Source organism: Mirounga leonina, unplaced genomic scaffold (assembly GCF_011800145.1).
Source record: "Mirounga leonina isolate KUSES-001 unplaced genomic scaffold, KU_Mleo_1.0 Mir_54, whole genome shotgun sequence".
Classification (NCBI taxonomy): Eukaryota; Metazoa; Chordata; class Mammalia; order Carnivora; family Phocidae; genus Mirounga; species Mirounga leonina.
The window spans coordinates 4,199,861-4,224,113 of NW_023270812.1; the positions used below are offsets into that span (position 1 = coordinate 4,199,861).

The 24,253-nt window shown below is 45.5% G+C and overlaps 2 protein-coding genes, 2 non-coding genes and 1 pseudogene across 4 annotated transcripts; 1 reads left to right on the forward strand and 4 right to left on the reverse strand.

Moving 5' to 3' along the window:
* The first annotated feature begins 89 nt into the window (after positions 1-89).
* Positions 90-13,059, forward strand: LOC118001865 (acetyl-CoA acetyltransferase, cytosolic). The gene is made up of 9 exons (XM_034992046.1): positions 90-223; positions 760-894; positions 3,538-3,719; positions 5,238-5,355; positions 9,726-9,869; positions 10,733-10,855; positions 11,451-11,605; positions 12,140-12,250; positions 12,659-13,059. Exons 1-9 carry the CDS (start codon positions 169-171, stop codon positions 12,827-12,829), a joined length of 1,194 nt encoding a protein of 397 aa, XP_034847937.1. The 5' UTR covers positions 90-168; the 3' UTR covers positions 12,830-13,059.
* On the reverse strand, positions 7,036-7,751 carry LOC118001867 (annotated as a pseudogene).
* LOC118001864 (T-complex protein 1 subunit alpha) lies at positions 12,964-23,894 on the reverse strand. The gene is made up of 12 exons (XM_034992045.1): positions 23,652-23,894; positions 22,746-22,831; positions 22,423-22,551; positions 20,502-20,599; positions 20,009-20,119; positions 19,518-19,699; positions 19,003-19,129; positions 15,040-15,215; positions 14,547-14,670; positions 14,050-14,242; positions 13,749-13,912; positions 12,964-13,269 (listed from the first exon to the last, which is right to left on the reverse strand). Exons 1-12 carry the CDS (start codon positions 23,713-23,715, stop codon positions 13,053-13,055), a joined length of 1,671 nt encoding a protein of 556 aa, XP_034847936.1. The 5' UTR covers positions 23,716-23,894; the 3' UTR covers positions 12,964-13,052.
* Positions 14,362-14,491, reverse strand: LOC118001873. Its single transcript, XR_004676866.1, has one exon. It is a non-coding gene; the product is annotated as a small nucleolar RNA SNORA20 (small nucleolar RNA).
* On the reverse strand, positions 20,205-20,344 carry LOC118001875. Its single transcript, XR_004676867.1, has one exon. It is a non-coding gene; the product is annotated as a small nucleolar RNA SNORA29 (small nucleolar RNA).
* Positions 23,895-24,253: the final 359 nt, after the last annotated feature.

Here is a 24,253-nt window from a genome sequence, read left to right on the forward strand (position 1 = left end):
CGCCACGCGCCCCGCCGTCGCGCCTGCGCACTGACGCCCGCGGAGGCGGAGGCGGGGCGGCCTGCGGCTCCGCCCCCCGGCGCGGCCTGTCAGCGGCCGAGCGAGGTTTTGCCTCACTCGCCCGCCGCGCCAGGCCGGCAGCAGCTCGAGAAGTGGTCGTGCGGCAGGATGAGTGCAGGCTCTGATCCCGTGGTCATCGTCTCTGCGGCTCGGACCGCCATAGGTAAGTGGCCGGCGGCGGTCCAGCCGCGGGGACCCCGGAACCCCTGGGATGCCCCGGCACCGGCACTCCGCGCCTTCTCGGGCCTGCCGGCCGGCAGCCCCACCCCATCCTCGCCCGCTGAGGCCTACTCCGCCTCGCGTGCTCCGATTGGGTCCCCGGGTAGAACCACCGTGCCGCCCTGCCTTCCCATTGGCTGGCGAAGGTAGGCGCTCTCTTTCGAGTCCTCTGGTTGGCCAGCTCCTGGAGGAACCATGTCGGCCCGTGGCCGCAGGGGCGGGGTCGCTGGGTGGTCCGAGCGGGGCCGCGCTGGCGAATGGAGGATTGCTGAGAGTTGCCGTGCGGTGCTTAGCGCTGTGGAGATTTCACAGCCCTTGGGCGCGCGGGACTGTGGACCCCTTTTGTTAGGGAAGCGTGGGCCGAGCGCATCTGCTGGCGCTTGGGAAATGGATGCGTGGGTTTCCCGCGGGTCCGCTCCGTGCCCGCTCGAGCCGCGCTGGGCGCCGTGCTCATCGCCCGAGCTTCCCCTTCTTCCCTAGGCTCCTTCAATGGTGCCTTAGCCTCCGTCCCTGCCCATGACCTGGGCGCGACCGTCATCAAAGAAGTCCTGAAGAGAGCCGCCGTGGCTCCCGAAGAGGTGTCGGAGGTCATATTTGGACACGTCTTGGCAGCAGGTAATTCCTCAGAGGTCCCGGCGGAGGTCAGGGTCATTGGAAGCCGCCCATCGACGCCCCCCTCACCCCTCCCGCTCCCGAAACTGAAGTTCTTAACTCCGGAGGTCTGCTCACGGAGTTCCCGCTGTCGGGGTTCTTCCTGCTGCCCCCCTGCCAAGCCCCCGTCACTGGCTACTGTCCAGCCTAGCGCCGTGCGACTTTCCTAGGCGTCTTCTGATGAACCTGGACTAGGCCACCGTCCTCCACGGCCTTCTTCGTTCTTTAGAACCAGGCCCAGCCCACCCATCAAGAGTACACACGGCCCTGCATACGCCCCTAAAGTGCCACACATCTAGCCCAAATGTGTGAATTCCTCCTTTGTGCCCTGCACTGTGCCAGGTGCTGGCGACAGGGCTCCAACAACACAGGTGAGGTCCTTGCCCCGGGCCCCATAAGGCTCACCTCCTGCTCCTCACAGGGCTGTCACTCCCTGGGTGGGGACAGGTGAGTCACCAAGAGTGCTCCAGTCTCACTTCTGGTTCCAGTGACCGCTGACAATTCCTGGTTATTAATAACCAGATTCATGAGGGGCACTCCCCCTGCTTGTGTTCCCTCTCTCACTGTGTCTCCCTCTGTCAAATAAATAAATAAAATCTCAAAACAACAACAACAAACACACAACTAGATTCATGCTCACTCAGTAGCATAAATTCTAATTGTTCCTAGCGGTAATTGGTAATGCTCACTTACAACCAACTTTTGTCCTTACCCTGTCTGAGACCTGGCCCATTTTTTGTTATATTCACTTGATAGTTTTGTAGTTGCAATTCCCGATTATCCTTTCTCAAATTGTCCTTAGGGGCCATAAAGTTGGAGCCTACCACTTTGTCATGACTCTCAAGGGCTTTAAAATATGTAATATTCTCAGACTGGCTGCCTTCAGCCCACATCCTCCTTCCTTCCCAGACCCACGATTCAGACTTAGTTGCCATAGGGTCCGTCATGCTGGTTTCTCTGTTATCTCTTCCACATCTGTCCTCTCTAGTATCTCCACATAATTAAAATACAAATAATAGCTATGTTCATTGAGGACCTGCTGAATGCTGGGCCTTTAAAGCACTCTGCTTAGTGCTTTCATTGCTTTATTGAATCCTCTCCGTAAGTCCGTTGAATCGTATTATCTGTTCTGCAAATGATTAAATGAGATTTTCAGGGGCACAGTTTGAAGTGCAGCTAGTATTTGAACCCTCACCTGTCCGGCTCCTTAAGCCTACGTGCCCTCCACAATCCTGTAAAAATACTACCTGGGCACCTGCTGTGCTCCAGGCACTATTCTTTCCACTAGGGATAAGCAGTGTTCATATCAGATAGAAATCCTCATTCTCATGGAACTCATACTCTGCTAAATGCCAGGCTATTAGTTAATTATGTGTAACACTCATTTCTTACCTTGAAGATGGGGGTTATGAATAGACACATAATATTTTTATGAAGGAGTTATTTACTTAAATGCATATGTAATTAATTGTAGCTTCAAAAGCAGGAGCCTTAAATAATGTCTTTTTTTTATTAACTAACATGCTATGAGTTTAATTCAGAGGTATTTTGATTCCTTTTTTTTTTTTAAGATTTATTTATTTGAGAGAGAGTGTGTGTGCATGAGCACGGGGAGGGGCTGAGGGAGAGAGAGAATCTTCAATCAGACTGCTTGCTGAGCTTGGAGCTCGCCTTGAGGTTCAATCCCAGGGCCCTGAGATCATGACCTGAGCCAGAATCAAGAGCCAGCTGCCTAACCAACTGAGCCACTCAGGTGCTCCTCGTTCTTTTTAATAATTTCTCCTGTATCTGTTTTCACTCTCAGTCTCAGGGCTACCAGTCTAATCCCAGATAAAGAACATTGTGATGAATATAATCTCTAAATTTTTGTCTGTGACCCATGTGCTGGTTTTTGCTAACAAACTCACTGAGGAAAGGTACTAGGTGTGGGTGTATCTGAAATTGGCAGCAGAGTGACCACTGTATAAGTATTGATCCTTTGATAATAGACAATGGGTACTGAGAATATTTGAAACTTTCCACTCCATTCTCTTCCCTGCTACGATTATATGTGTAATGTATTTCTTCCCATTCCCTGAAGGAAGTCCCCACAGTTGAATTATAGAAAGGTATTTGTCAGTTCTGATTTTGTACATGTCTTGTTACATAACCGGTTAACCATGTGTGATGAATATCAAGGAAGGGAAGAAGTTTTCCTCTTTAACCCTCTTACCATGCTAGATGTCTTAAGCCATGATCATGGAAGCTCATAGCCCTAGTTAGAAACATGAATAATGCCCAAGTTCTGCCCTGTGTTTAGAAGAGAGTGTGCTTATTCAAGCTCTGTCAAAAGATCACCAGAAGAACATTTCCTTCTTATGATATTAATAACTTCCTTGTGGAAAAGAAAGCTTATGTCCACAAGCAAAGGATAATCCATATTCAGGGGCTAGAGTGGCAAGTATAGAGTGGACATGGGCCTTTTCTGTCTGGTTGGGAGTGTGGCTTGGTTCAGCTTGACTGGGAAGTGACAGGAGCCCAGTTGTTAATCTAATATCTGTGCACTTTGATCTAAATATTTTGCCCTTCTCCTTGATTACTGTGAGGTCTCTGTGTTCCCTCTGCCAGGTTGTGGGCAGAATCCTGTTCGACAAGCCAGTGTGGGTGCAGGAATCCCTTACTCGGTTCCAGCATGGAGCTGCCAAATGGTCTGTGGGTCAGGCCTAAAAGCCGTGTGCCTTGCAGCCCAGTCAGTAGGGATAGGAGACTCCAGCATTGTGGTTGCAGGAGGCATGGAAAGTATGAGCAAGGTAAGGCCTCTGGAGAGATGGCTGTCACTCACCTCTCACTAATAAACTCATGTCCGTGCCATAGCGGAGTAAACTGACCCATAGAAGAGCTGAAACCAAACAGTAAACCCTGAAAAAATGGATTCAACTTTGAATCCCTATCTGGATGGTTTTATTTTTATTTTTTAAAAGATTTTATTTATTTATTTGAGAGAGAGTGAGAGCATGAGCTGGGGGGGGGAGGGGAGGGACAAAAGAAGAGGAAGAAGTAGGCTCCCCACTGAGCAGGGAGCCTGACACGGGGCTTGATCCCAGGATTCTGGGATTGTGACCTGAGCCCAAGGCAGACACTTAACCGACTGAGCCACCCAGGTGTCCCTCTACCTGGTTGTTAATTCGTCTTCCAAGTTGCATGGGAGATCCAGGTTGTAGAAAAAGCCCATCAGCCAGTGTGATTGGAACAGAATATACTTTTTTCTAAAATGTTACCAAAGCATAAAATATTTTCTGAATTAAACCTATAACATTAGTCAGTTGGTATCCTTCATCTCAAATTTTTTTCTCATTGTGGGGAAAAGTCAAAAGCAGATGTTTTCACTTACTGTCCTGCACTTGACGAGGAGGACCCCAGGGACCCAATTTAGTTGACCTTTTGGAAGCATAGAATGTGGAAAAGAGGACCAGGCGGGATTTGTTTCACCAAGGTCCAGCCCTCAAATTGGCACGGCAGTGAAAAGGAAAAAGTATATCCCCTGCTTCCTACAGGCAGTTCGGGGTCTGACCTGGGGATCCCCTAGACAGAGGCTGATTCTGCTCAGCAATTGCTGAGGCCCAGGAGGAGGTAAGTTGAAGGTACTAAACAGGATCAGAGTGACTGAAGGGACTGCACCAGTGTCTGTGTGGTACTTCACAAGGTGCTTTTATACATAACCGTCACAATAGCCCTCAGAGGGTAGGTGGTATCATTCCCAATTTACAGATCCGGAAACTGAGGCCCAGAGCCAGAATTCAAATAGAGATCTTCTGACTCCCAAATGTTTCCATCCTATTATAGCTGCTGTTGAATTGGTAGGAGTTAAGAAGCTCCCCACCCAGAAATCCCTTCCCATTAGTTAATTAGGCAACCTGATTATTCTCATTATAGGCATTATGTCTTTTATCAAAATAAGTGACACACTGTTAGCATCATTTATGCTTTTAGATGAGCTCCTCATTTAACAGATAACTTGTTGCCTCTTTGGAAAGAATAAATGAGGTCCTTAAGGAAATAGGACACAGAATGGAGAGATTTGGCGGTAAATGGAAATAGGTAGGTAGGAGAGTAACAGCTTCTCAGGAGTAGGCAGGATAGAGTAGTCTTCTGATTCCAAGGGTCTTCAGGCCCCAGACCCTGGGTGGGGAAGAGGGTGGGCCAGAATTGTGGGTCACAGAGGGGGGTCTAGGTGAAGACTGAGGAACCACTGGATAGTTTTGGGTGGGATCCTAAGGAGAGGACTAGTGTCAAACAATCCTAAATCCATTTGTATTTCTTGTTTCCAGGCTCCTCACTTGATTCATTTGAGGGCAGGAGTCAAGATTGGGGAAATGCCACTGGCCGACAGCATACTCTGTGACGGGCTTACTGACGCATTCCACAGCTACCACATGGGCATTACAGGTAAGGCAGACACAGCCGAAAACAGACCAAGGGCGGAAAGGTTTACAAGAGATCCTATAATTGTCAGCTTTGCAGGTGCTCTCTGCTCTTGAAGGGCAGCGACCATGTCCTGATCATTCTGCATCACAGATGGCAGGGCTCCTTCCGCTTTGCTGAGCCCAACTGAGGAAATAGCATGTCCCCCCCGCTGTGACTCCTTGACCTTTGCAGGTTAGAGGTGGGCGGGGCTCCCGAGCTCTGAGCAATCTCCCATTTTACTGTGGGAAGAAACGAGGGCCCACGAACCGCGGTTGTGTGGCCAAGGCGGTTATCAGAGATGACCGGGTACTTCTCGTGCCTCACGCTGCCTTTGTGCTGTGCCACCCGGCCTGCCTTAGTCGCCTGCGGTCCAGGTGAACCAGCGGAGCAGCCAGAAAATCCAACGAGCTCCTGTCTTTCCCACTTTTGGAATGTAAAACTCAAGAACAGAAGGAACATTTCATTGTAGAGTTAGTTGAAGAAACAAGCCCTGAGAGGTTACACACCCTTAAATGTAGGTGGCAGTGGCTCTGGGTCTAGGAGAAGTAGAAGTCAGACGGAAGTCAGATGAGAAAGTGGGGGAAAGAGCAAGAGTCTAAGCAGAGGGGACAGTGTGTGTCCAGGCAGAGGAGCAGTGAGGAGCTAAGGCGTCTTGGCCCCCGTGAGCTACAGCAGCAGCAGGGATGGCTAGAGAATGTGGCCACACGCCGGCAGCCTCTGTGTGCGCCGGGCCGGGGTCTTCCTGGTCGTCGAGGCCAGGCCAGGGGTTCTCGAAGTGTGTTACAACAGCTGACTGTCTCAACGTCACCAGAGGCTGTCCCTGAAAATCCAGCTCCCAAGCCCTTTCTGAGGTGTTACGGGCGGAATTACGACCTTCCAAAAGTCCTATGTTGAAGCCCAAACCGCAGGACCTCAGAACGTGACTGTATTTGGAGTTAGGGCCTTTTAAGGAGTAATTAAGTTAAAACGAGACCTTTACCGTGGCCCCAAATGCCGTCTAACTGCGTCCTTGTAAGAAGAGGACGAAATACGGGAGATGTGAGCCCGGGAGAAAGACCGTGTGCGGACTTGGCGAGAAGGCGGCTGGGAGCGAGGCCTCAGGAGAAAACAGACCTGCTCACACCTTGATCGGAGATGAGAAAATAAATTTCTGTTGCGTTTAAAAAAAAAGACTCAGGCCATGATGTAGTAATTAGTAAAGACTAGACTCTCTAATATAGACAAATATAAAAATGGTCAAAATATATCAAGCTACAGTTTTCTTTTTTTTTTTTTTAAAGATTTTATTTATTTATTTGAGAGAGAGCACATGAGAGGGGGTAGGGTCAGAGGGAGAAGCAGGCTCCTCGCTGAGCAGGGAGCCCGATGCGGGACTCGATCCAGGGACTCCAGGATCATGACCTGAGCCGAAGGCAGTCACTTAACCAACTGAGCCACCCAGGCGCCCCAAGCTACTGTTTTCAAATACTGACCAACAATCATATAAGCCTGAGATTCTGTTTTTTTTTTACACGCTGCTGGGGCCCTTATTTGTGAGGACCTTCCAGAACCCTCCACATTCCCACTCAAGGCTCAGCCCCCAGCACCCCACAGCTCGGCCTCTTGCAGGCTCCTGGCAGGGGGTGTCTGGAACAATCCAAATTAGCAGCCACCCCCCACTCCCCTTCTCTCTGCTTCTGGACAAAGGCTGTCACTCTGGGGAAGGTCCTGCATGTTCTCCACAGTGATGCAGGCATCTCCAGTGGGCGTGGCCTCAGGAGCAGGTTGTGGGGGACGGTTGCCAGGAACTGCTCCCACTCTCTTGCTGGTACCTCCTCTGCTCCTGGAGGGCTTGTTCTAGCAAGGGTAGATGCATTCCTTCCACACAGTCAGGGCTTCCCCACAGAGCCTCCGTCTGATGCCTATCAGCTCTTTCCTCCTGTCAGCCTTGGGAAACCCTGCCTCCTAGATTTATATAGAGGAACATGTTCCTCCGTTTCTGGTGTTCGAGCTCCCCAAGGACAAGGTACTGGGAGTCTAACTGGGCTTGGAACGGCTCCACCAACTTGGTGCAGACCAGGATCCTGTGCTGTCAGATCCATGCTGAGCCCCCAGGGTCATTCGGGATTGAGTCATGTCACACAGCCACAGCCTGCTGAATGTTCTCAGTGTGCCCATGTCCGGATCTTGGCCCAGGGGAAGTAATAGACCCCAGGTTTGGGCAACATCCGAAAAAGTTGAGAGAGCTGTTTGAAGATTCCTGTCAGGGCACTGGGGCCTCAAGTTCCCTCTTTCTGCCCCACAGAATCCCGTGATGAGGGAGGGGCAGGTTAGCAGAGCACCTCGCTTTCCCCCACCCAGAGCAATTTGTTGCCCTTCTTCTGGGGTCCCCTCCCCAGGGGGCTGCTCTAGGGCTCCCCTGGACGAGAGTGGGGGACTTGCCCACACCAACCCCACCTCTACCTCAAATGCAGTCAGTTGCAAGACTGAGATTCTTTTTTTTTTTTTTTTAAAGTAGGCTCCACACCCGGCGTGGAGCCCAGCGTGGGTCTTAAACTCATGACTCTGACATCGAGACCTGAGCTGAGATCAAGAGTCGGATGCTTAACCGACTAAGCTACCCAGGCGCCCCGAGATTCTTGAAAGAAGGGAAAACTCCACTCTCACTGACTTTCTACCTGGGGGGATGGTGGCCATTGAACTGGGGAGGCCGAGGTCAGAGTTTGGAGCTGCTGAGATTCCTGGAGTTTGAGGGGCAGAGTACTGGAGAGAACGAAGCTAGGAAAGGAGCTCCAGAAATCTCCATAAGGGTTCCCTCATCTCTTGGGTCAAATACTCAGCTATGCATGTGTAGGACAACACCCTACCAGGTCCAGTAGAAACAGCTGCTAGGGAGTTGTGAATTGATTACTTGGAGACATAGGAGTTCTGACCATGCAGAGTAGAAACTTTACTGAACCCACTGGACACTCCATTGACATCTCAGAAAGACCACAGTTTAGGGGCAGGGTTCCTCTAGCCCCAGAGTAAAGACTACTCTAGACACAAACTAATAAGCTTAAAAAAATAAGCTTCAAAAGGATCCAGATGATCTGCCAGTATGTTAGTGGGAATGAAACTCAGTATGCTTGCTAAAGATAATAAAATCCAGATGTTCAACAGTATAGCAACTGTGTAATGTTCAGGATGCAATAAGAAAATCAGGAATGTGAAAAGTAGTGGGTGAAATTGGATGAGGAAGAAGACATTTCTTCATAATGTCAAAATAACTTCCCGTAACTTCCTGATTAATTATAAATGGAGGGACACCTGAGTGGCTCAGTCAGTTAAGCATCTGTCTTTGGCTCAGGTCATGAGGGTCCTGGGATCGAGCCCCACGTCTGGCTCCCTGCTCAGCGGGGAGTCTGCTTCTCCCTTTCCCTCTGCCCCTCCCCCTGTTTGTGCTCTCTCTCTCTCTCACTTGCTCTCTCAAATAAATAAAAATTTTTAAAAAATTATAAATGGAAAAATAGTAACTTTACAGTGTAGAGACACTTTAACCAAGTGATCAAAGCTCACACCACCTGAGATAAACTAATATCACAAGTATCCTGATAAGATTCACTGAGAAGGTCATGTCAGTGGGATACCTGCTTTTCTGCAAAATCTTAATCTAATCTTGAGGAAATCTGAAACCTAAATTGGAGACATTTGATAAAAGAACTGGCCCCTGCTCCTCAAAAATATCAAGGTGAAGAAACACAAAGATAGTGTGAGGAACTGTTCCAATAAAAAGACACTAAAGAGATTGCCAGTGAAGTGCAAGGCGTGATCCTGGACTGAACATACAAATTAGCCACAAAGGACATCCCTGAGACACAAGGTGAAACTGGAATATGGACCAAGAATTAGATAATAGGCCTGTGTCAGTGTTAAATTTCCTGATTTTGAGAGCTGTGCTTATGTAAGAAAATGGCCATTTGGGGGAAATATACAACGAAATTAAAATTTAGGGATAAAGAGGCATGATTATAACTTTTTCTCAGATGGTTCAGAGAGAGAATGATGAAGTAAATGGGGCAGAAATATAAACAGTTGGTGAATCTGCATGAAGGACATTTCTGAAAGTCGACGGTTAAAAAGAAAGGAAAAGAGAAGGAAGGAAGCAAAGAAAAAAATGACTTCTTAAGAGTCGCTGCAGCCTCCCTGAATTCATCGCCCGTGGGAGGCCAGACGGCTGCAGAGCACTGTCTCAGCCTGTCAGCGGGCCTGCTTGGCGGGGGGGGGGGGGGGGGGGGTGCAGTGCTCGGTTTCAGGTGAAAAACCTGAGCTACTAAAAGCCAGTTCCTGAAAATGTTTGTCTTTTGCTTTATTACTATTATTTTCTTTCACAGCTGAAAATGTAGCCAAAAAATGGCAAGTGAGCAGAGAAGATCAGGACAAGTTTGCAGTTCTGTCCCAGAACAGGACAGAAAGTGCGCAGAAAGCTGGCTATTTTGACAAAGAGATTATACCAGTTTTCGTATCTTCTAGAAAAGGTGAGTATATAGATTGTAATGGTTTGAACATTGGCGTGCCTATTTATAGGTAAGAGTAATACTCCAAGAAATAATACACAGGAATGTCTATACATCGTGTCTTAGTTATGTCTTTTGGGTTGCAAAGAAAAGATTGATCTTGGATACGCCTGAAAATGGCAGGGTGGGGGTCTTGTTTATGGGGTGCTGGGGGGTAAAGAACATGGGACACTGTGTCAGCACCGAGCACCCCTGGTCCCAGAGTGTGCACACCGTTCTGTAGATGGAGCAGGTTTTGTGTGAGAAACTGGAGCATTGGCTCATGGTCGTTAGGAGGCAACAGTGACGTTTTGCCCCTCCAGGCTCAGTCTCCTCAGAACATCCATTACTTCCTGTATGTGTCTGTATACATTTCATATTTCATGAGGGTGCATGTTTTGGGGTCCTTTGCTGTTATCTAATATGGAATGCTCCGGTCAAAGAGCTGTTACTGAAAACTGTTCTGTTGCCCGTAAGTGCCATCGCTTATGTCCAACCCTTAGGAGAGTGCCTTTGACGTTCCCTCATCATGTCGGTTGTAACCAGCAAGTCCTACGCCCCACACCTTAGCCACCTTTTGCACGAAGAACTGCCTTCCTCAGAAGGGGCTGTGGATGTGGAAAACACTCAAAAGTATCTCATGAGGACAGTGCTTATGAAATGTTTGAACATGCAACTTTTTTATGTGTGCTTTCCTGTTGGAATGCAAGTATTTTTTAATAAATTTTTAAATAAACCTTTCCAAATCTGAAGCCTCACGCATCATGTTCGAGAACTCCGCCATTCCTAATACATTCACGGCCATCTCTGTACTAATTTTGGTTAATTCATCTTCCTTTGCTCAGGTCTTACTGAAGTGAAAGCAGATGAATTTCCTCGCCATGGGACCAACATAGAAGCCGTATCAAAGTTAAAGCCTTACTTTCTTACAGATGGAACAGGGACAGTCACCCCAGCTAATGCTTCAGGTTAGATTTCCCAAAGGGCAGTTGGGGGAATACCATCTTCTGCTAGGTCTACCAAATTAATGCCTTTTTCATTTCATTTATTATTTATGTACAAATTATGCTAAGACCTTTAGTTGCTTGAAGGGAAGATGTAGTTTCTCGTATTTGATCATTACTTATCATCGCCCTATTTTCGACTTAACCTATGTATTAAAGAATGAATTTGACTTCCTGACATCCTAACTAGACATACAAATGAAAAAGCAAACTAGGGAACCAAAGTTTCATCTCCTACCTTGATGCTTTTCCGAAACCAGAAACTCCCAATGCCTTATGTGAGAGCAAGGCTCTTTCTCCCATTTCTTCTCATTACTCTTCCCTCCCCCAGTCTTGTAAGCTTTCCACTTCCTTTGGTTAGAATGTTGTGGTCAATTAGGTCATATTACCAAACTTCGCATTTCTAACTACACTGTAAAACAGGAATTATGGCACGTGACTTTGCCAAGATGTATTAAGAATAATTGGACGCATGTGTCCAGGTGTTAGAGAAAGTAGACACAGGTACAGAACTCAAATTAATGAGCATTTCAGAAATGAAGACGTTCGTATTTTACAGGAATAAATGATGGTGCTGCAGCTGTGGTTCTTATGAAGAAGTCAGAGGCTGCGAATCGAGGGCTCACACCGTTAGCACAGATAGTTTCCTGGTCACAAGTAGGTGTGGAACCTTCCATTATGGGGACAGGACCAATTCCAGCGATAAAGCAAGCTGTGAGTTTAATTCTGAATGTTAGCACCTGTTCTTTGTTGGTAGAACGAACCTCTTTGGGACCAGACCAACACCCTGTAGTTCCCTTTTCAGTTCCGCCTCTTAAACCTTGGCTCAGATCCTCTCCACTCCAAAATGCCAAGGTTGAGCTTTTGTTTATTCTGATCCTATTTCATTTGCTTTGTTTCTCTTGTATGAAAGCCTTCCCATTAGCCTTCAATGAGCTTATTCATGTAGTTTTATCTCTATAGTCTCCTTCCCTGCCAAAAACAGCCGAGAACATTTGGATCGTAACGCTTTTTAGCGGAACTGATGAATCACCTAGATCATCTCACCTACGCTTAACGTGTTACTGGCTTCAAAACTTTTTTTTAGAATCCAGAGGAATGTTTTATCCATAGTCTTAGAATTGGTATCACTAGGTTCATGTGGGAACCCTTAAGAGATCCTTTAATATCACAGTCTGTTGTTCTAGTATCTACAAGAAAGATTCCACCTGGGTTTTTAGACCTCTGTTCCATTACTCTTTCCCTTAGGTTGCAAAAGCAGGTTGGTCCCTGGAGGATGTGGACATATTTGAGATCAACGAAGCTTTTGCAGCCCTCTCTGTTGCAGTAACTAAAGAACTGGGATTAAAACCAGAGAAGGTAAGCCTGAGCAGGCAGTCCCCAGGACAGCAGGCAGGTGAACATTTGCAATGCAAATTTGATTGTAAACAGCAAAACCTAGGTACACAGAGCTCCACAGTGTGGCAGGTACTGGCCGTCTCGTTAACTGGGCGGACACTGGGAAGCTCCTGCTGGGATTGGTTATTTTATTGCTTCCCAGGGTGAAACCCCTGGACTCCACTCACTTTTGACACAAACAGAGCATTGTGACTCTTCTAAACTGGTAAGGTAGGGTGGATGTCACATGGGTATAAATTTCCTAAGCAGTTAAAATAAAAGTGGAATTTGAAAGGACAGTTTACTGGTGTAACATTAAAAGGGAAAAGATAATTTAGGATTTTTACCCTATGTCCAGAGAATAAATGGTATGTATCCTTTCCCTCTTAGGTCAACATTCAAGGAGGGGCTATAGCCTTGGGCCACCCTCTTGGAGCATCTGGCTGTCGGATTCTTGTTACCCTGTTACACACGATGGAGCGGATGGGTGGACACCGTGGTGTTGCTGCCCTGTGCATCGGGGGTGGGATGGGCATAGCCATGTGTGTTCAAAGAGGATGAAATTGCTTAACAATTAATCATGCCTAAACTCAACTGGAACCTAATCTCTTTTTAAACTAAAAAGGTACTAAATTACAGTATGTGAAATCACAGGACCAAAGTGAGGATGGAAAACATCTTTCGTAAGAACCCAAGGCTTGACAGCTTGTTATTTTTTAATGTGTAATACTCGAGGAACAAGAGAAGTGCATCCAACATTGTTATAAATAAAAGAGAAAGCAGATCAGTCATCAAGGGCTCCCGAGTGAACGGCATCTTCGTAACCTCCATGCTTGTCATCTTTGCTCTCAGGGTGTAATTTGATGAGATCATCAATTCGAAGAATGGTAATTGCAGCTTCTGTTGCAAACTTCAAACTCTTTACTTTCACTATGGTTGGTTCAAACACCCCTGCTTGTTTGTTGTCTCGAGGTTTACCATTAACCAAATCAAGGCCAATCCTGCAATTAAAAAAAAAACAAACGATAAACGGGTTCTTATATAATGTAGACCAATCCCATTCCAGCTCTTTAAATCTGGCCACTCCACTCAAATGTTCATCTTGGAAAATGTTGGGACCTTATGGTAGACCTCTAAGACTACAGTAGCTGATGACAAGTAATGAGAAGTACTGAAGGAGTTGTAGAAAGGTTAGAGGATAGTACAAATACTGTTTCTAAACATCATTTAACATCTTAAACAGGGACAGCTTCAGAAGATTCAGATCACCCCAAAACAATCCCCCTCTGCCTCTGGGACCCTTGTATAGGTACAGGGACTACCCAGAGAAGCAGGAAGAGATTTGGAAATCAGAGATGCTAACTAAAATACACCCACGCTAATATAATCACTAGCTATCACCTTTCTTGAATTTAAAACAAAGCTAAACTACCACATAGAATACACGGATGACCATGAAAGAGACAAACTGTATGCTTACCATTTTAGATTTTTGCGTTCTGGGTTAACTTGAGCCTCATTATGGAAAGCTCTTAACTTTGCAACCAGATCTGTGGAGTCTTGGGCAGCATTAACTGCCAGTGTGTTGGGAATAACAAGAAGAGATCTTGCAAACTCCGCGATAGCAAGCTGTTCCCGAGACCCCTGAGAAGAAAGACAACGAGCTGTCTTCACAAAACCCACAGCAGCAGTGCCGGCCTCAGAGAAGGCCTTAGCAACCAAGTGCCAGGGATGGTGTCCCGTGCCCTTCTTGAAAAAGACACATTATTAGATCTTCTTACCATGCTGGTTGCGTAGTTCTCAAGGTATATGGAAAGGGCTGCTTCTACAGCACCCCCACCTGGCACCACAGATTTCGACTCCAAAACTCTCTTCACCACACAAAGAGCATCATGTAAAGAGCGCTCCATCTCGTCACACATGAAATCATTTGCCCCACGTAAGATAATTGATGCAGATGTACGAGCCTTAGTGCTATTCAAAAAAATAAAGAATTCTGACATCAGTACTTTTATAAAATAAATCTACACAGAAATTCACTGTAAGCACCTTAACTGAATCCTGCTCACACAGTTCATTCAGACACAGAGAAGCAGTGTCTGGGCTGCGCAGAGGAGATGAAATGGTCACTCCACCTCCATTAACCACGGCCTAACATTGTTCTCTCCCATGCGTATAACCGCTCCTATCACTGAAAGACTAGAGCAGCAAATCAATGGGAAGGTGATCTACTCACTAATAAAATCTGTACAGCTTTGTAATTTAGAAAGCAGCTTACTTTTTGATCAAGATCAGCTCATCATCACAAATTCTCTCCTGTACCACCTCTTCTGCTTGTCCCAGCATCGAAGCTTCAAAAGTTTCTTCTCCTTCCAAATTGGCCAGGGTTGACAGAACAGTTGCTATTAAAATGATGACAAAGATCTGTAAACATGGTTTTCCAATGAATGTTTTCCTATCCTGTCTTAAATTCAGAAACATTTATGATAAAAGCAATGTATAGGTGCAAATTTAAGGTTTGCAGTCAGGCATCAGACAAACCGCTGTCCTTTTATCCTAACGTGGAACTATGTCATTTTGAGGTAAAGAAATTCAGTCAGTTAAAGAACTTTTCCAGTAACATGAAAAGTGGCTCTGTAAGATGTATCTGCAGCACAAAGCATTAAGGGAGTAAGTAAAAACTTTGTTTTTGAAGCTGCTCAGTGAGAACATCCCAACATAAAGAGACACGCTGGTGACACACCGCAGCTGGGAGCCAACAGAAGCCCTACCTCCAGAAGCTTTAGCGATGCGTTTGAGGTCCTTTTTTAAAACTCTTCTAACTGCCATAGCTCCTGTCTCCACAAAATACTTCAGACACATGTCGTCAATTCCACCGGTGGTTAGAATAACGTTGGCACCAGTAGCCAGGATCTTCTGGATCCGCTCCTTGGTGATATCAGATTCTCTACAAAGATATGATAACCCAAAGTTATCTTTTGTGTTGTTAATCTAGTTCTATCTTCCATCAAGTACTTTCCACAAAATAAGTGCACATTAAATTACATCAAACATTCCCTTCTGTGACCAAAATTTAAATCAATTTACAGAAAAGTTCAAATAATTTAAAATTATCACTTGTCTCCCCCACCCAGTGGGAGTTCCTAACCAAACACTGTGGTCAGGAAGGGAAGGGTGTGTCAACCATGCTCTGAAAAAGTGTTACTACAATGGAATGCAGAGATGGTGAGAGGCCAGACTCCAGCCTGCCAGGTGAGACAACGAAAGCCTGAAAGTCTGGAGTTAAGAGGGGTGCAGCATTGAAATGGCCAGTAGGACCAGAAAACGGAAAACCTTTTGTAGGGATGCTAGAGTGTGGACTGTTAGTTAGCAAGTTTAATATTTTTAAATAAGAGTATTATCAAATCTGTCTTCAAAAGGATCCCCTGACGTCAGGGTGGAGACTGCACTGGCAAGATGGAGGAGTGAGGTAAGGAGGTGGTAAATGGAGATCAAAGACCATGTCTGATGAGAACAGATGGTCCGAACAGAAGTCTCAGTTTATAGCTGAGGTGATGGGGAGGGTCAGTCAATGGTTCCTGGGCTAAAATGGTGCAGGATGAGAAAGAGTTCAGTTTTCAAGAGGTGCATCTGACGCCCCTGTGTTCTTCACGCGAGCCTGCCAAGAGGCAGGCAGACACAGGACGGAAATCATAAGCAAGCTATGTATGGGGAAGGGAAACAGATTTGAAGAAGGCAAAATACCAATCACTGAAATAATCTCACTTACCATTCAAAGAATTTTTTTCCCCCCTAAGGTTTTTATTTATTTGACAGAGGGAAAGACAGCCAGAGAGGGAACACAAGCAGGGGGAGTGGGAGAGGGAGAAGCAGGCTTCCCGCGGAGCAGGGAGCCTGATGCGGGGCTCGATCCCAGGACCCTGGGATCATGACCTGAGCCGAAGGCAGACGCTTAACGACTGAGCCACCCAGGCGCCCCACCATTCAAAGAATTTTTAAAGTAAAATGAATTCAAGATGAACCTCAAATTAACCTCCCTGAGAATACTGAGCTAGATGCCACACTGTGGGCAGGAGCTGCGAAGCCAAGCACATCCTTCAGGCTCTAACTTTAGAGCTTACAGTCTGAGTCCTACAAACACACAAAACCATGCTAAGGCCCAGGAAGATCAAGTACAGAACTCAGGGTAGAGTAGAATTTAGATCGAAGGAGAAAGAAAAGCTGCTTTGAGAGACTGACCAGCTAAAAAATAAGTAAAAAATTAACCAGTCAAAACCAGTAGGCTGAGAGTATGTCACAGGCAGAGGGAAGAACCTTACTAAGGACCAGCAGGGTAAGAGTTTGGAGGATCTTAGTTCCAGGTGTGGCCAGACCACAGCGAAAAAAACATGTAAGAAATTAAAATCTATCCAGAGCAATGGGAAACCTACAAAAAGCTCTGCCCTTGGAAGTGATGAGGTCAACATGGCTGCTGTGTGGAAAACAGTCTGGGAGAGGGGACAAGAGTGAAACCCAGGTTGGGGCGCCTGGGTGGCTCAGTCGTTAAGCGTCTGCCTTCGGCTCAGGTCATGATCCCAGGGTCCTGGGATGGAGCCCTACATCGGGCTCCCTGCTCCGCAGGAAGCCTGCTTCTCCCTCTCCCACTCCCCCTGCTTGTGTTCCCTCTCTCACTGTGTCTGTCAAGTAAATAAATAAATAAAAATTTTTAAAAAAAGAGCGTGAAACCCAGGTGACCAGCTTGGCTTGGCTGCCTCTACAACAGCCTTGGCAAGAGATTTGATTAGAGATTAGGAGACAGAAAGGCACGAGGTACAAAGAGGAGTTAAGAATATTTCCTAGTTTTCTCCAAGGGCAAAAAACGGCACTAAAACGGCAAAAGTAGATTTATGGGTACCACCCTAAGTTCAGTTTTAAACATTGACTTTGGGATGCATAAGAAGTGTTCATAGGTGTCTGGAGCTCAGACAAACAGATTTGGAAGTCTCCAACACAAATAGTATCTGAAGTCCTAGGAGTGACAAGGAGTTATCCCGGGGACAGCAGAGCAGACCCCGGGGCTGCCCAGGCAGACAAATACAGACAGGGAAGTATCACAAAGCCACTCACCACCTCTCCCAAGTGTTCCAAGGGAGTAGTCAACCAGCTGGATAAAGGTCAAATGAAGATTCAAAGTGTCTAGTGAATTTTACCCTAGGCACCACTAGTGACTTTAGCAAATGGTCCTCCACTGGAGAACAGAACAGAACTGAGAACATGAGAAATAAAGTATCAGAAAACAGTTTTTATATAAAAAACTTGGGACATCCAGCTGTGAAGAGATGGGGAAGGATAGGGGGTACCGGGAGCAGGCGGCTTTTATTTCTGGTTAAGAGAGCTACAAAGGGGCTGCAACTGGAATTTAGAAAAGGAAAGGAATAGAACTAGTAACGGAAGATGCAGCTTGAGAACACTTAAACTAGAGGAATTTGGTGGAAGAAAGGACAATTTCAGTTTATCGGGAAGAAAAAAAGTACATATGCAGATCTAAAAGGAGACAGCATGCCTGACTCTTGGCAAAGATTTCTTGTAGGTTTGGGTCAATTACTGTTTATTTTTTAACAAACCAACTAACCATTAAAAAAAATATGTGAACGATACGGGTCAAGTGGAAGCAGGCAGTCAAACTGAACTCTAGCTCTCTAGCACGCTAACCAGTCCATAACCATGTAGTATCCCCTAGCACCTGGTGTACAGCAAGCATGCAATCAACGCTATACTGCTTATCTGAGGAATTACATTCTTGGATGTATCTTTAATGTTAATCACACACAGAATCAAAATTTTCATAGTACTTTTATCACCGAATCTATCTTAAAACACCAAGCCACCACCATTTTCTAACTTTCCAGCAGAAGTTTGACTTCGGTTAAAAATTAATTTTTCGGGATGCCCGGGTGGCTCAGTCGGTTAAACATGTGCCTTCACCTCAGGTCATGATCCCAGGGTTCTGGGATCAAGGCCCGCATCGGGTTCCTTGCTCAGCAGGGAGCTTACTTCTCCCTCTGCCTCGCCCCCTGCTCATCCCCCCACCCTCTCAAATAAAAAAAAAACCACAAGCTTATTTACTTATTTTCTTTCTTCATTTATTTGACACAGAGAGAGAGAGAGAGAGCACGAGCACACAAGCAGGGGAAATGACAGGCAGAGGGAGAGGGAGAAGCAAGCTCCTCACTGAGCAGGGAGCCTGATGCAGGACTCAATCCCAGGACCCCGGGATCACAACCCGAGCCGAAGGCAGACACTCAACCAACTGAGCCACCCAGGCGTCCCAAAAATAACCAAGTTTAAAAAAAATAAATAAAAATTAATTTTTCAAGTCCTCCAAGACACCCACACTTAAGATAATCCAGTTGCATCATCACCATTCTCTGCTACCTGGCAACTGGTTGATTACTTGCTGTTACCTAGGAAGTGTAACATTCCTTCCTTTTTATTTTTTTTTTAAAAAAGATTGCATGGGGGGGCAGGGGGCAGCAGAGGGACAGGCAGACTCCCTGCTGAGCACAGAGCCCATAAGGGGGCTCCATCTCAGCACTGAGATCACGACCTGAGTCCAAGTCAGATGTTTAACTGACTGAGCCACCCAGGTGCCCCACTCCTTGTTTTTAGTATACTTTTTTTACTGTCACCTGCTCTAAAAGAAGTATAACTTACAAACACCTCTTTCAAAGGTCAAAAATAAACTCTCAACATACCTCTGTCTAATCTGGTCCAGTTTCTCAGGGTCTGTAATAACCACTTGTACACCAAGCTTCATTTTTGTTTTCTGCAGGCTGAAGTCAAGGCAAGCAATTTTTGCATTAACTATTCTTTTGGTCATGCCTATAATTGAACATATTAAATCCTTTTGTAAGAACTATAACAATGTTACAATTTAAAAATACAGCTATTCTTAAAGCAGGATAAAAGTAGTGAGAAATATTAAATTATACTATCCTTAAAGACAGAAATTTACATTTTTATTACATTTAACCCTACAAATTTTTATGGCCTCTACCCATGTACTTTGTTTAACTTGCATTTTTCCTAAGTTTTATGTGCTTAAGTTACACAAGCAAAACTGAAAACCTAGATGTACAATTTCCTTTTCCCCTGGGCTTTCCTAAAGAACAGTAAGTGCTAGTCTTGGATAGCTCACCTAAAGGACGTATATAGTATGTAGTCCACAAAAAGCAAATTTTAGCCTTTAGTATCAAATCCTAAGCCTTACCCTGGGATCCCACCACACAGTTGAGTGCATAGCCATTGATGAGCATACTCTCCATCTGACTTCTCCCATGGGCTTTCAGAACATTAACGGAATTGACTGGATAGCGAGGCTGGCCTCTTACGTCTGTGTATTTAACTGCAAGTACAGCATCTACTACCATATTGGCAAAAAAATCACCACTTCTAAGCCAAAAGTTAAGGAGAACAAGAGACATGGAATGGACAATGGGTGCACACAAAAATCAAGGGAATTCAAAGGCACTTCTTTTAGCAATCTCATCAAAGAAACAAGCATTAATTATGCCATCAAAATACTGGAGTACTATTTATCATTGCTTGCAATTCATATTACTATGACACTTTATTATCTCTCCCCCTAGAAAAGCAAGGAAGGGAGCAAATAATTTTAATACAGTTATCACTCAGCACAAAAACTAACCAAGATCTTGCTTTCAAAAAAGCCTAAACTTGATTGAACCATCACAAGGATACATTCCAATGATTTTGGAAGACATCGATGTCTTAGCGGCATTGATCAGGCAATCTCTTCCAAGTTCATCTGTGTTAATAATTAGATTTTCACTGATGTATCGTACTGCCTCCCTGTTTGAAGTGTGTGGGAGAAAACATTTATAAATTCACTACTCAAGCTTTTTTGTTTTATCACTGTCAAAATGTGTTAGGCACCAATTTTCTGTTTGGCCATTTCATATAGGAGGAGGACACAAATAAATCCTCCCTCTTCAGATCATGGCAGTCTTAATATATCCCATAAGCATAGCCACCAAAATCTATTATTGGGAGAAAATGTGGTAGTCAAATGGGAAAAAAAAACACCACACTACCCTACTTCTTACTTCAAGTATTACTATAGAACAGCATTTTTTCAAAATAAAATTTAGTCATTAACATTTCAACAACACAAACTGTTTACAACTATAACATCACATACTGTAAAATTTTCTCTGAATGCAAACAAGCTTACTTGCAAGCAAGTCGATAGCCACTAATAACTGATGTGGGATGAATTTTCTGTTTGACTAGTTCATCTGCATTTTTAAGAAGTTCTGCTGCAATAATAACCTGTTGAGAAAACATTCATCGCTCTTAGTCTGACAACATGTGCAATGTGTATGTAAAAACAACACTAAAATGATTAGCTTTATCAACCAGAATGCTTATGATGGTAAATAACTGTTTACTGGGAATCTGAAAAAAAAAAAAAAAAAATAACTGTACAGTTTTTTTTTTTGAGAGGAGAAGAGAGAATCTTAAGCAGGAGGCATGGAGCTGACAAGGGGCTAGATCTCACAACCCTGAGATCATGACCTGAGTCAATTAACCGACTGCACCACCCAGGTGCCCCTTACAGTGTTTTATATGCGAATGGCCAAAGGCTGATAGGAGCCTGAAAACTGTTCTGGCTTATAAACCAGTTCTGCAGAACAATAGTAGAGAACTACACATCTACTACCTTTAAAGATTAAGTGCTCAACAGGAACCAACTGAAGACTTTACTACTTCTATGATCTATATTGTTTTAGATTATTACTTGGTTTATTTTAAAAACCATTCTTCTATGTGGTGTATACACACACACACACACACACAATGGAATATTAGTCATCATAAAAGAAAATCTTACCATGTGCAAGGGCATGGATAGAACTAGAGAGTATTATGCTAAGCCAAATAAGTCAATCAGAGAAAGACAATCATATGATTTCACTCATGTGGAATTTAAGATACAGAACAGGATCATAGAAGGGAGGTTAAAACAAAATAAGGTGACAAAGAGAGGGAGAAAAACCATAAGAGACTCTTAATCTTAGGAAACAAACTGAAGGTTGCTGGAGGGGAGATGGTGGTGGGTGGGATGGGGTAACTGGGTGATGGACATTAAGGAGGGCATGTGATGTAATGAGCACTGGGGGTTATGTGCAACTGAGGAATCACTGAACTCTACTTCTGAAACTAATAACACACTGTGTGTTAATTAACTGAATTTAAATAAAATAAAAAAAACCATTCTTCTAAAGACATTAAAAAATCAAAACTCTGCTTCTTCTGGGGAAATTATAATCACTTTATTTTTAATAATATTGTAAACAAGTTACTTAGAAACTATTTTTGTTATTTCAGAAGAGGTAGATTCCATTTTTTCATGGTTTGAAGTTTAATCTAGAAATATAAACATTTTCCCCACAAACCACTGCCTGTTTTAGAGCAAACTATTATTTGCTCCTTACCAAGTAGTAGTGTTTCTATACTACAAAGCACACTACATCAGTTTGCTGGATGATCCTGAGAAGTTTGTATCATGTTATTTTTCATGTTTACTTTCTTGCACTCCCATTGTGAACTCTCAAGATTGCCCATTAGCATTTAATATAAAACATCTTTTTTTTTTTTTGGTTTAAAACCAGTAACATTCTTCCCCTAGCTAGCTATAAAGAGAAGATTTTTAGGAACTTCTAAGTTTCAGGTAGTGAGAGAAGAAAACTTTTTTTTTAACAAGGGGCTTGAACTCAGGACCCTGAGATCAAGAGTCAGACGTTAACTTACTGAGCCACCCAGGCAACACAGAAACAGAACTTTAAAAAAAAAAAAACCCTCTGTATGCGATGTATACATATTGTTGTAGCTGAAAAACTCATGAAACTTGTGAAAATCCACATTTAAAATGAGTCAACTATATTATCTCTACAAACTAGCCGTAAGTACTGATTTTCAAATTCTGTTTCTGAATCATTATGCCAGAAACAACTTCAATTTTCTCACTTTTAAGTATATAACTTATTTCTGACTCAGAAACAAATGACTTGGTTATGGCTTCACTTTGTCGCAAGTTCAATTATGGGAAAACAACTAATCTACAGCCATCTACCAGGTGACAAACTACCTACCACTGAGGTGGTTCCATCTCCCACTTCTTTGTCTTGCAGATCAGCTAGCTCACAAAGAACTTTAGCTGCAGGATGTTCTACCTCCAGTAACTTCAGGATGGTTGCACCGTCATTAGTAATGGTTACATCCTAAGAAATTTGCAGGGAAGAAAAAAGACAACACCATCACTGGCAAACACAGGGCATCCTTTAAATTAACACAAATCCATTATCACCTTTACCACACCTTCCAATACCAGCATTGTGATAAAAACAGAGAATTCACATAGCTAACTGCTTAAGCACTGTTATTTTCCTTTAAAGTAACAAACAGGTGTACTTACACCAATATCATCCACCAACATTTTATCCAAGCCAACTGGACCAAGAGAGCTTTTTACAATATTGGCAATGGAAGCCGCAGCCATGACTGTAGAAATGAAAAAAAAAAATTAAATCCACTGCCCCAAATGCTAGCCATTCGAGCTTAAAGTGAGTAAATGACATCCAACAGCCTCCGGATTTCCCAAATCTACACATCTATCCTTAATTACTTAAAATAAGATGGGCAGGCATCCATACATTCAACGTGCACGCGCTCTCAAGAGGCTCAACAACAACAAATGCCTAATTCGTACCGTTTGCTAGGAAAAACCCACTTTAAGTACCACGTAGGCTAACGTTCAACTGAAATTTCCTCAACCAACCGCACCGTCAAAACCTGTCAGCGATGGGCGGGTAAGAATCGGAACCGGACACGGAGCACCCGGCATCTACTGCAGAGGCCAACCAATGGGGTACAAGGGGCAAGTCATGTGGACTGCGGCCATTCGTTCCTCAGCGAAACGAGCAATTAAGACTAGTCTTCTCTGGCTAATGGTCCTAAAACGAGGCGCAAAGGTTGAGATACACGCTCATGCTGGTCACAATCGGAACCTGAGAGGCGCAGGGCACCCGGACCAAAGGGGACTCGAGGCGTGACCGGCACGTGTCCCTGCGGGGAGCTGGCTCTCCAGGCCCGGGAGCGCTTTTCTGGTTCCAGGGCCCGGGCACCCGCGGCCCACCACACGCAGCGGGACACATCCCCAAAACGTGCGGGGCTCTCCGGAATTCCTCGCCTGCGGGGAAAGGGCGCTGCCGCCCACCGCGAAGTGGCGGACCCCAGGCCCTCCCCCGGGAGAGAAAGGGAAGGCACCGCGCCCGCAGCCGCGCACCGCCGTGGGCCCGGCCCAGGCCTTGTTCGCCCTTACCGTTCTGGGAGCGGATCGCCTCCCCAGTGCTGCGGTCTCCGAACACGGACAAAGGCCCCTCCATCTTCGCGGCGGGGTACACGTCGAGTTTCACTCTCACTGCGGGAAACCAGCGTCTGGGTCCCTAGGCCCGGCGGCGGCGGCGGTGGCCGTGGCGGCTAAGGCGTGGAACCGGCCCGAGCGAGGCCGCGGGGACTGCTGGGAACACCGGTCCCCCCGCCCGGCCGCGGGGCAGGACGGGAACGAAAAAAGGGATGGGGGGAGCGAAAAGTGCGGAAGAGCAGGAAGGGAGGAGCCGGGAGGGGGCGGGCTCAGCATTTTCGCCCAATTAGAGAACGAATTAGAAGGGCGCGAGGGTAGGAGAACGGAAGTAAGGATCTTGCCCGGGAGAAGGAAGGAGGTGCTCGGCTGAAGCTTCTCCTCCCCTCGTCCAGGCACGGGTTGCGCGTGCGCCTTCGCACATTCTAGTGCCTTCTAGAAAAAGTGGACGGTAGGGCGGGGCTTGGAGTTGGGGTGTGACGAGAGAGGGCGGGCCCTTCACGGGAAAGCTGGCTTTCTGAGCTAGTGCCGCGTGTTCGCTTTTAACGGTCTTCGGCGAGCAG

Coding starts and splice junctions, on each gene's coding strand:
- LOC118001865 (XM_034992046.1), top strand. CDS start 169: ATGAGTGCAGGCTCTGATCCCGTGGTCATCGTCTCTGCGGCTCGGACC. Junction 10,856..11,450: donor CACCCCAGCTAATGCTTCAG/GTTAGATTTCCC, acceptor CGTATTTTACAG/GAATAAATGATGGTGCTGCA. Junction 11,606..12,139: donor TTCCAGCGATAAAGCAAGCT/GTGAGTTTAATT, acceptor TCTTTCCCTTAG/GTTGCAAAAGCAGGTTGGTC.
- LOC118001864 (XM_034992045.1), bottom strand. CDS start 23,715: ATGGAGGGGCCTTTGTCCGTGTTCGGAGACCGCAGCACTGGGGAGGCG. Junction 22,552..22,745: donor TGTTGGTGGATGATATTGGT/GTAAGTACACCT, acceptor CAAATTTCTTAG/GATGTAACCATTACTAATGA. Junction 15,216..19,002: donor CTGGACCAGATTAGACAGAG/GTATGTTGAGAG, acceptor ATATCTTTGTAG/AGAATCTGATATCACCAAGG.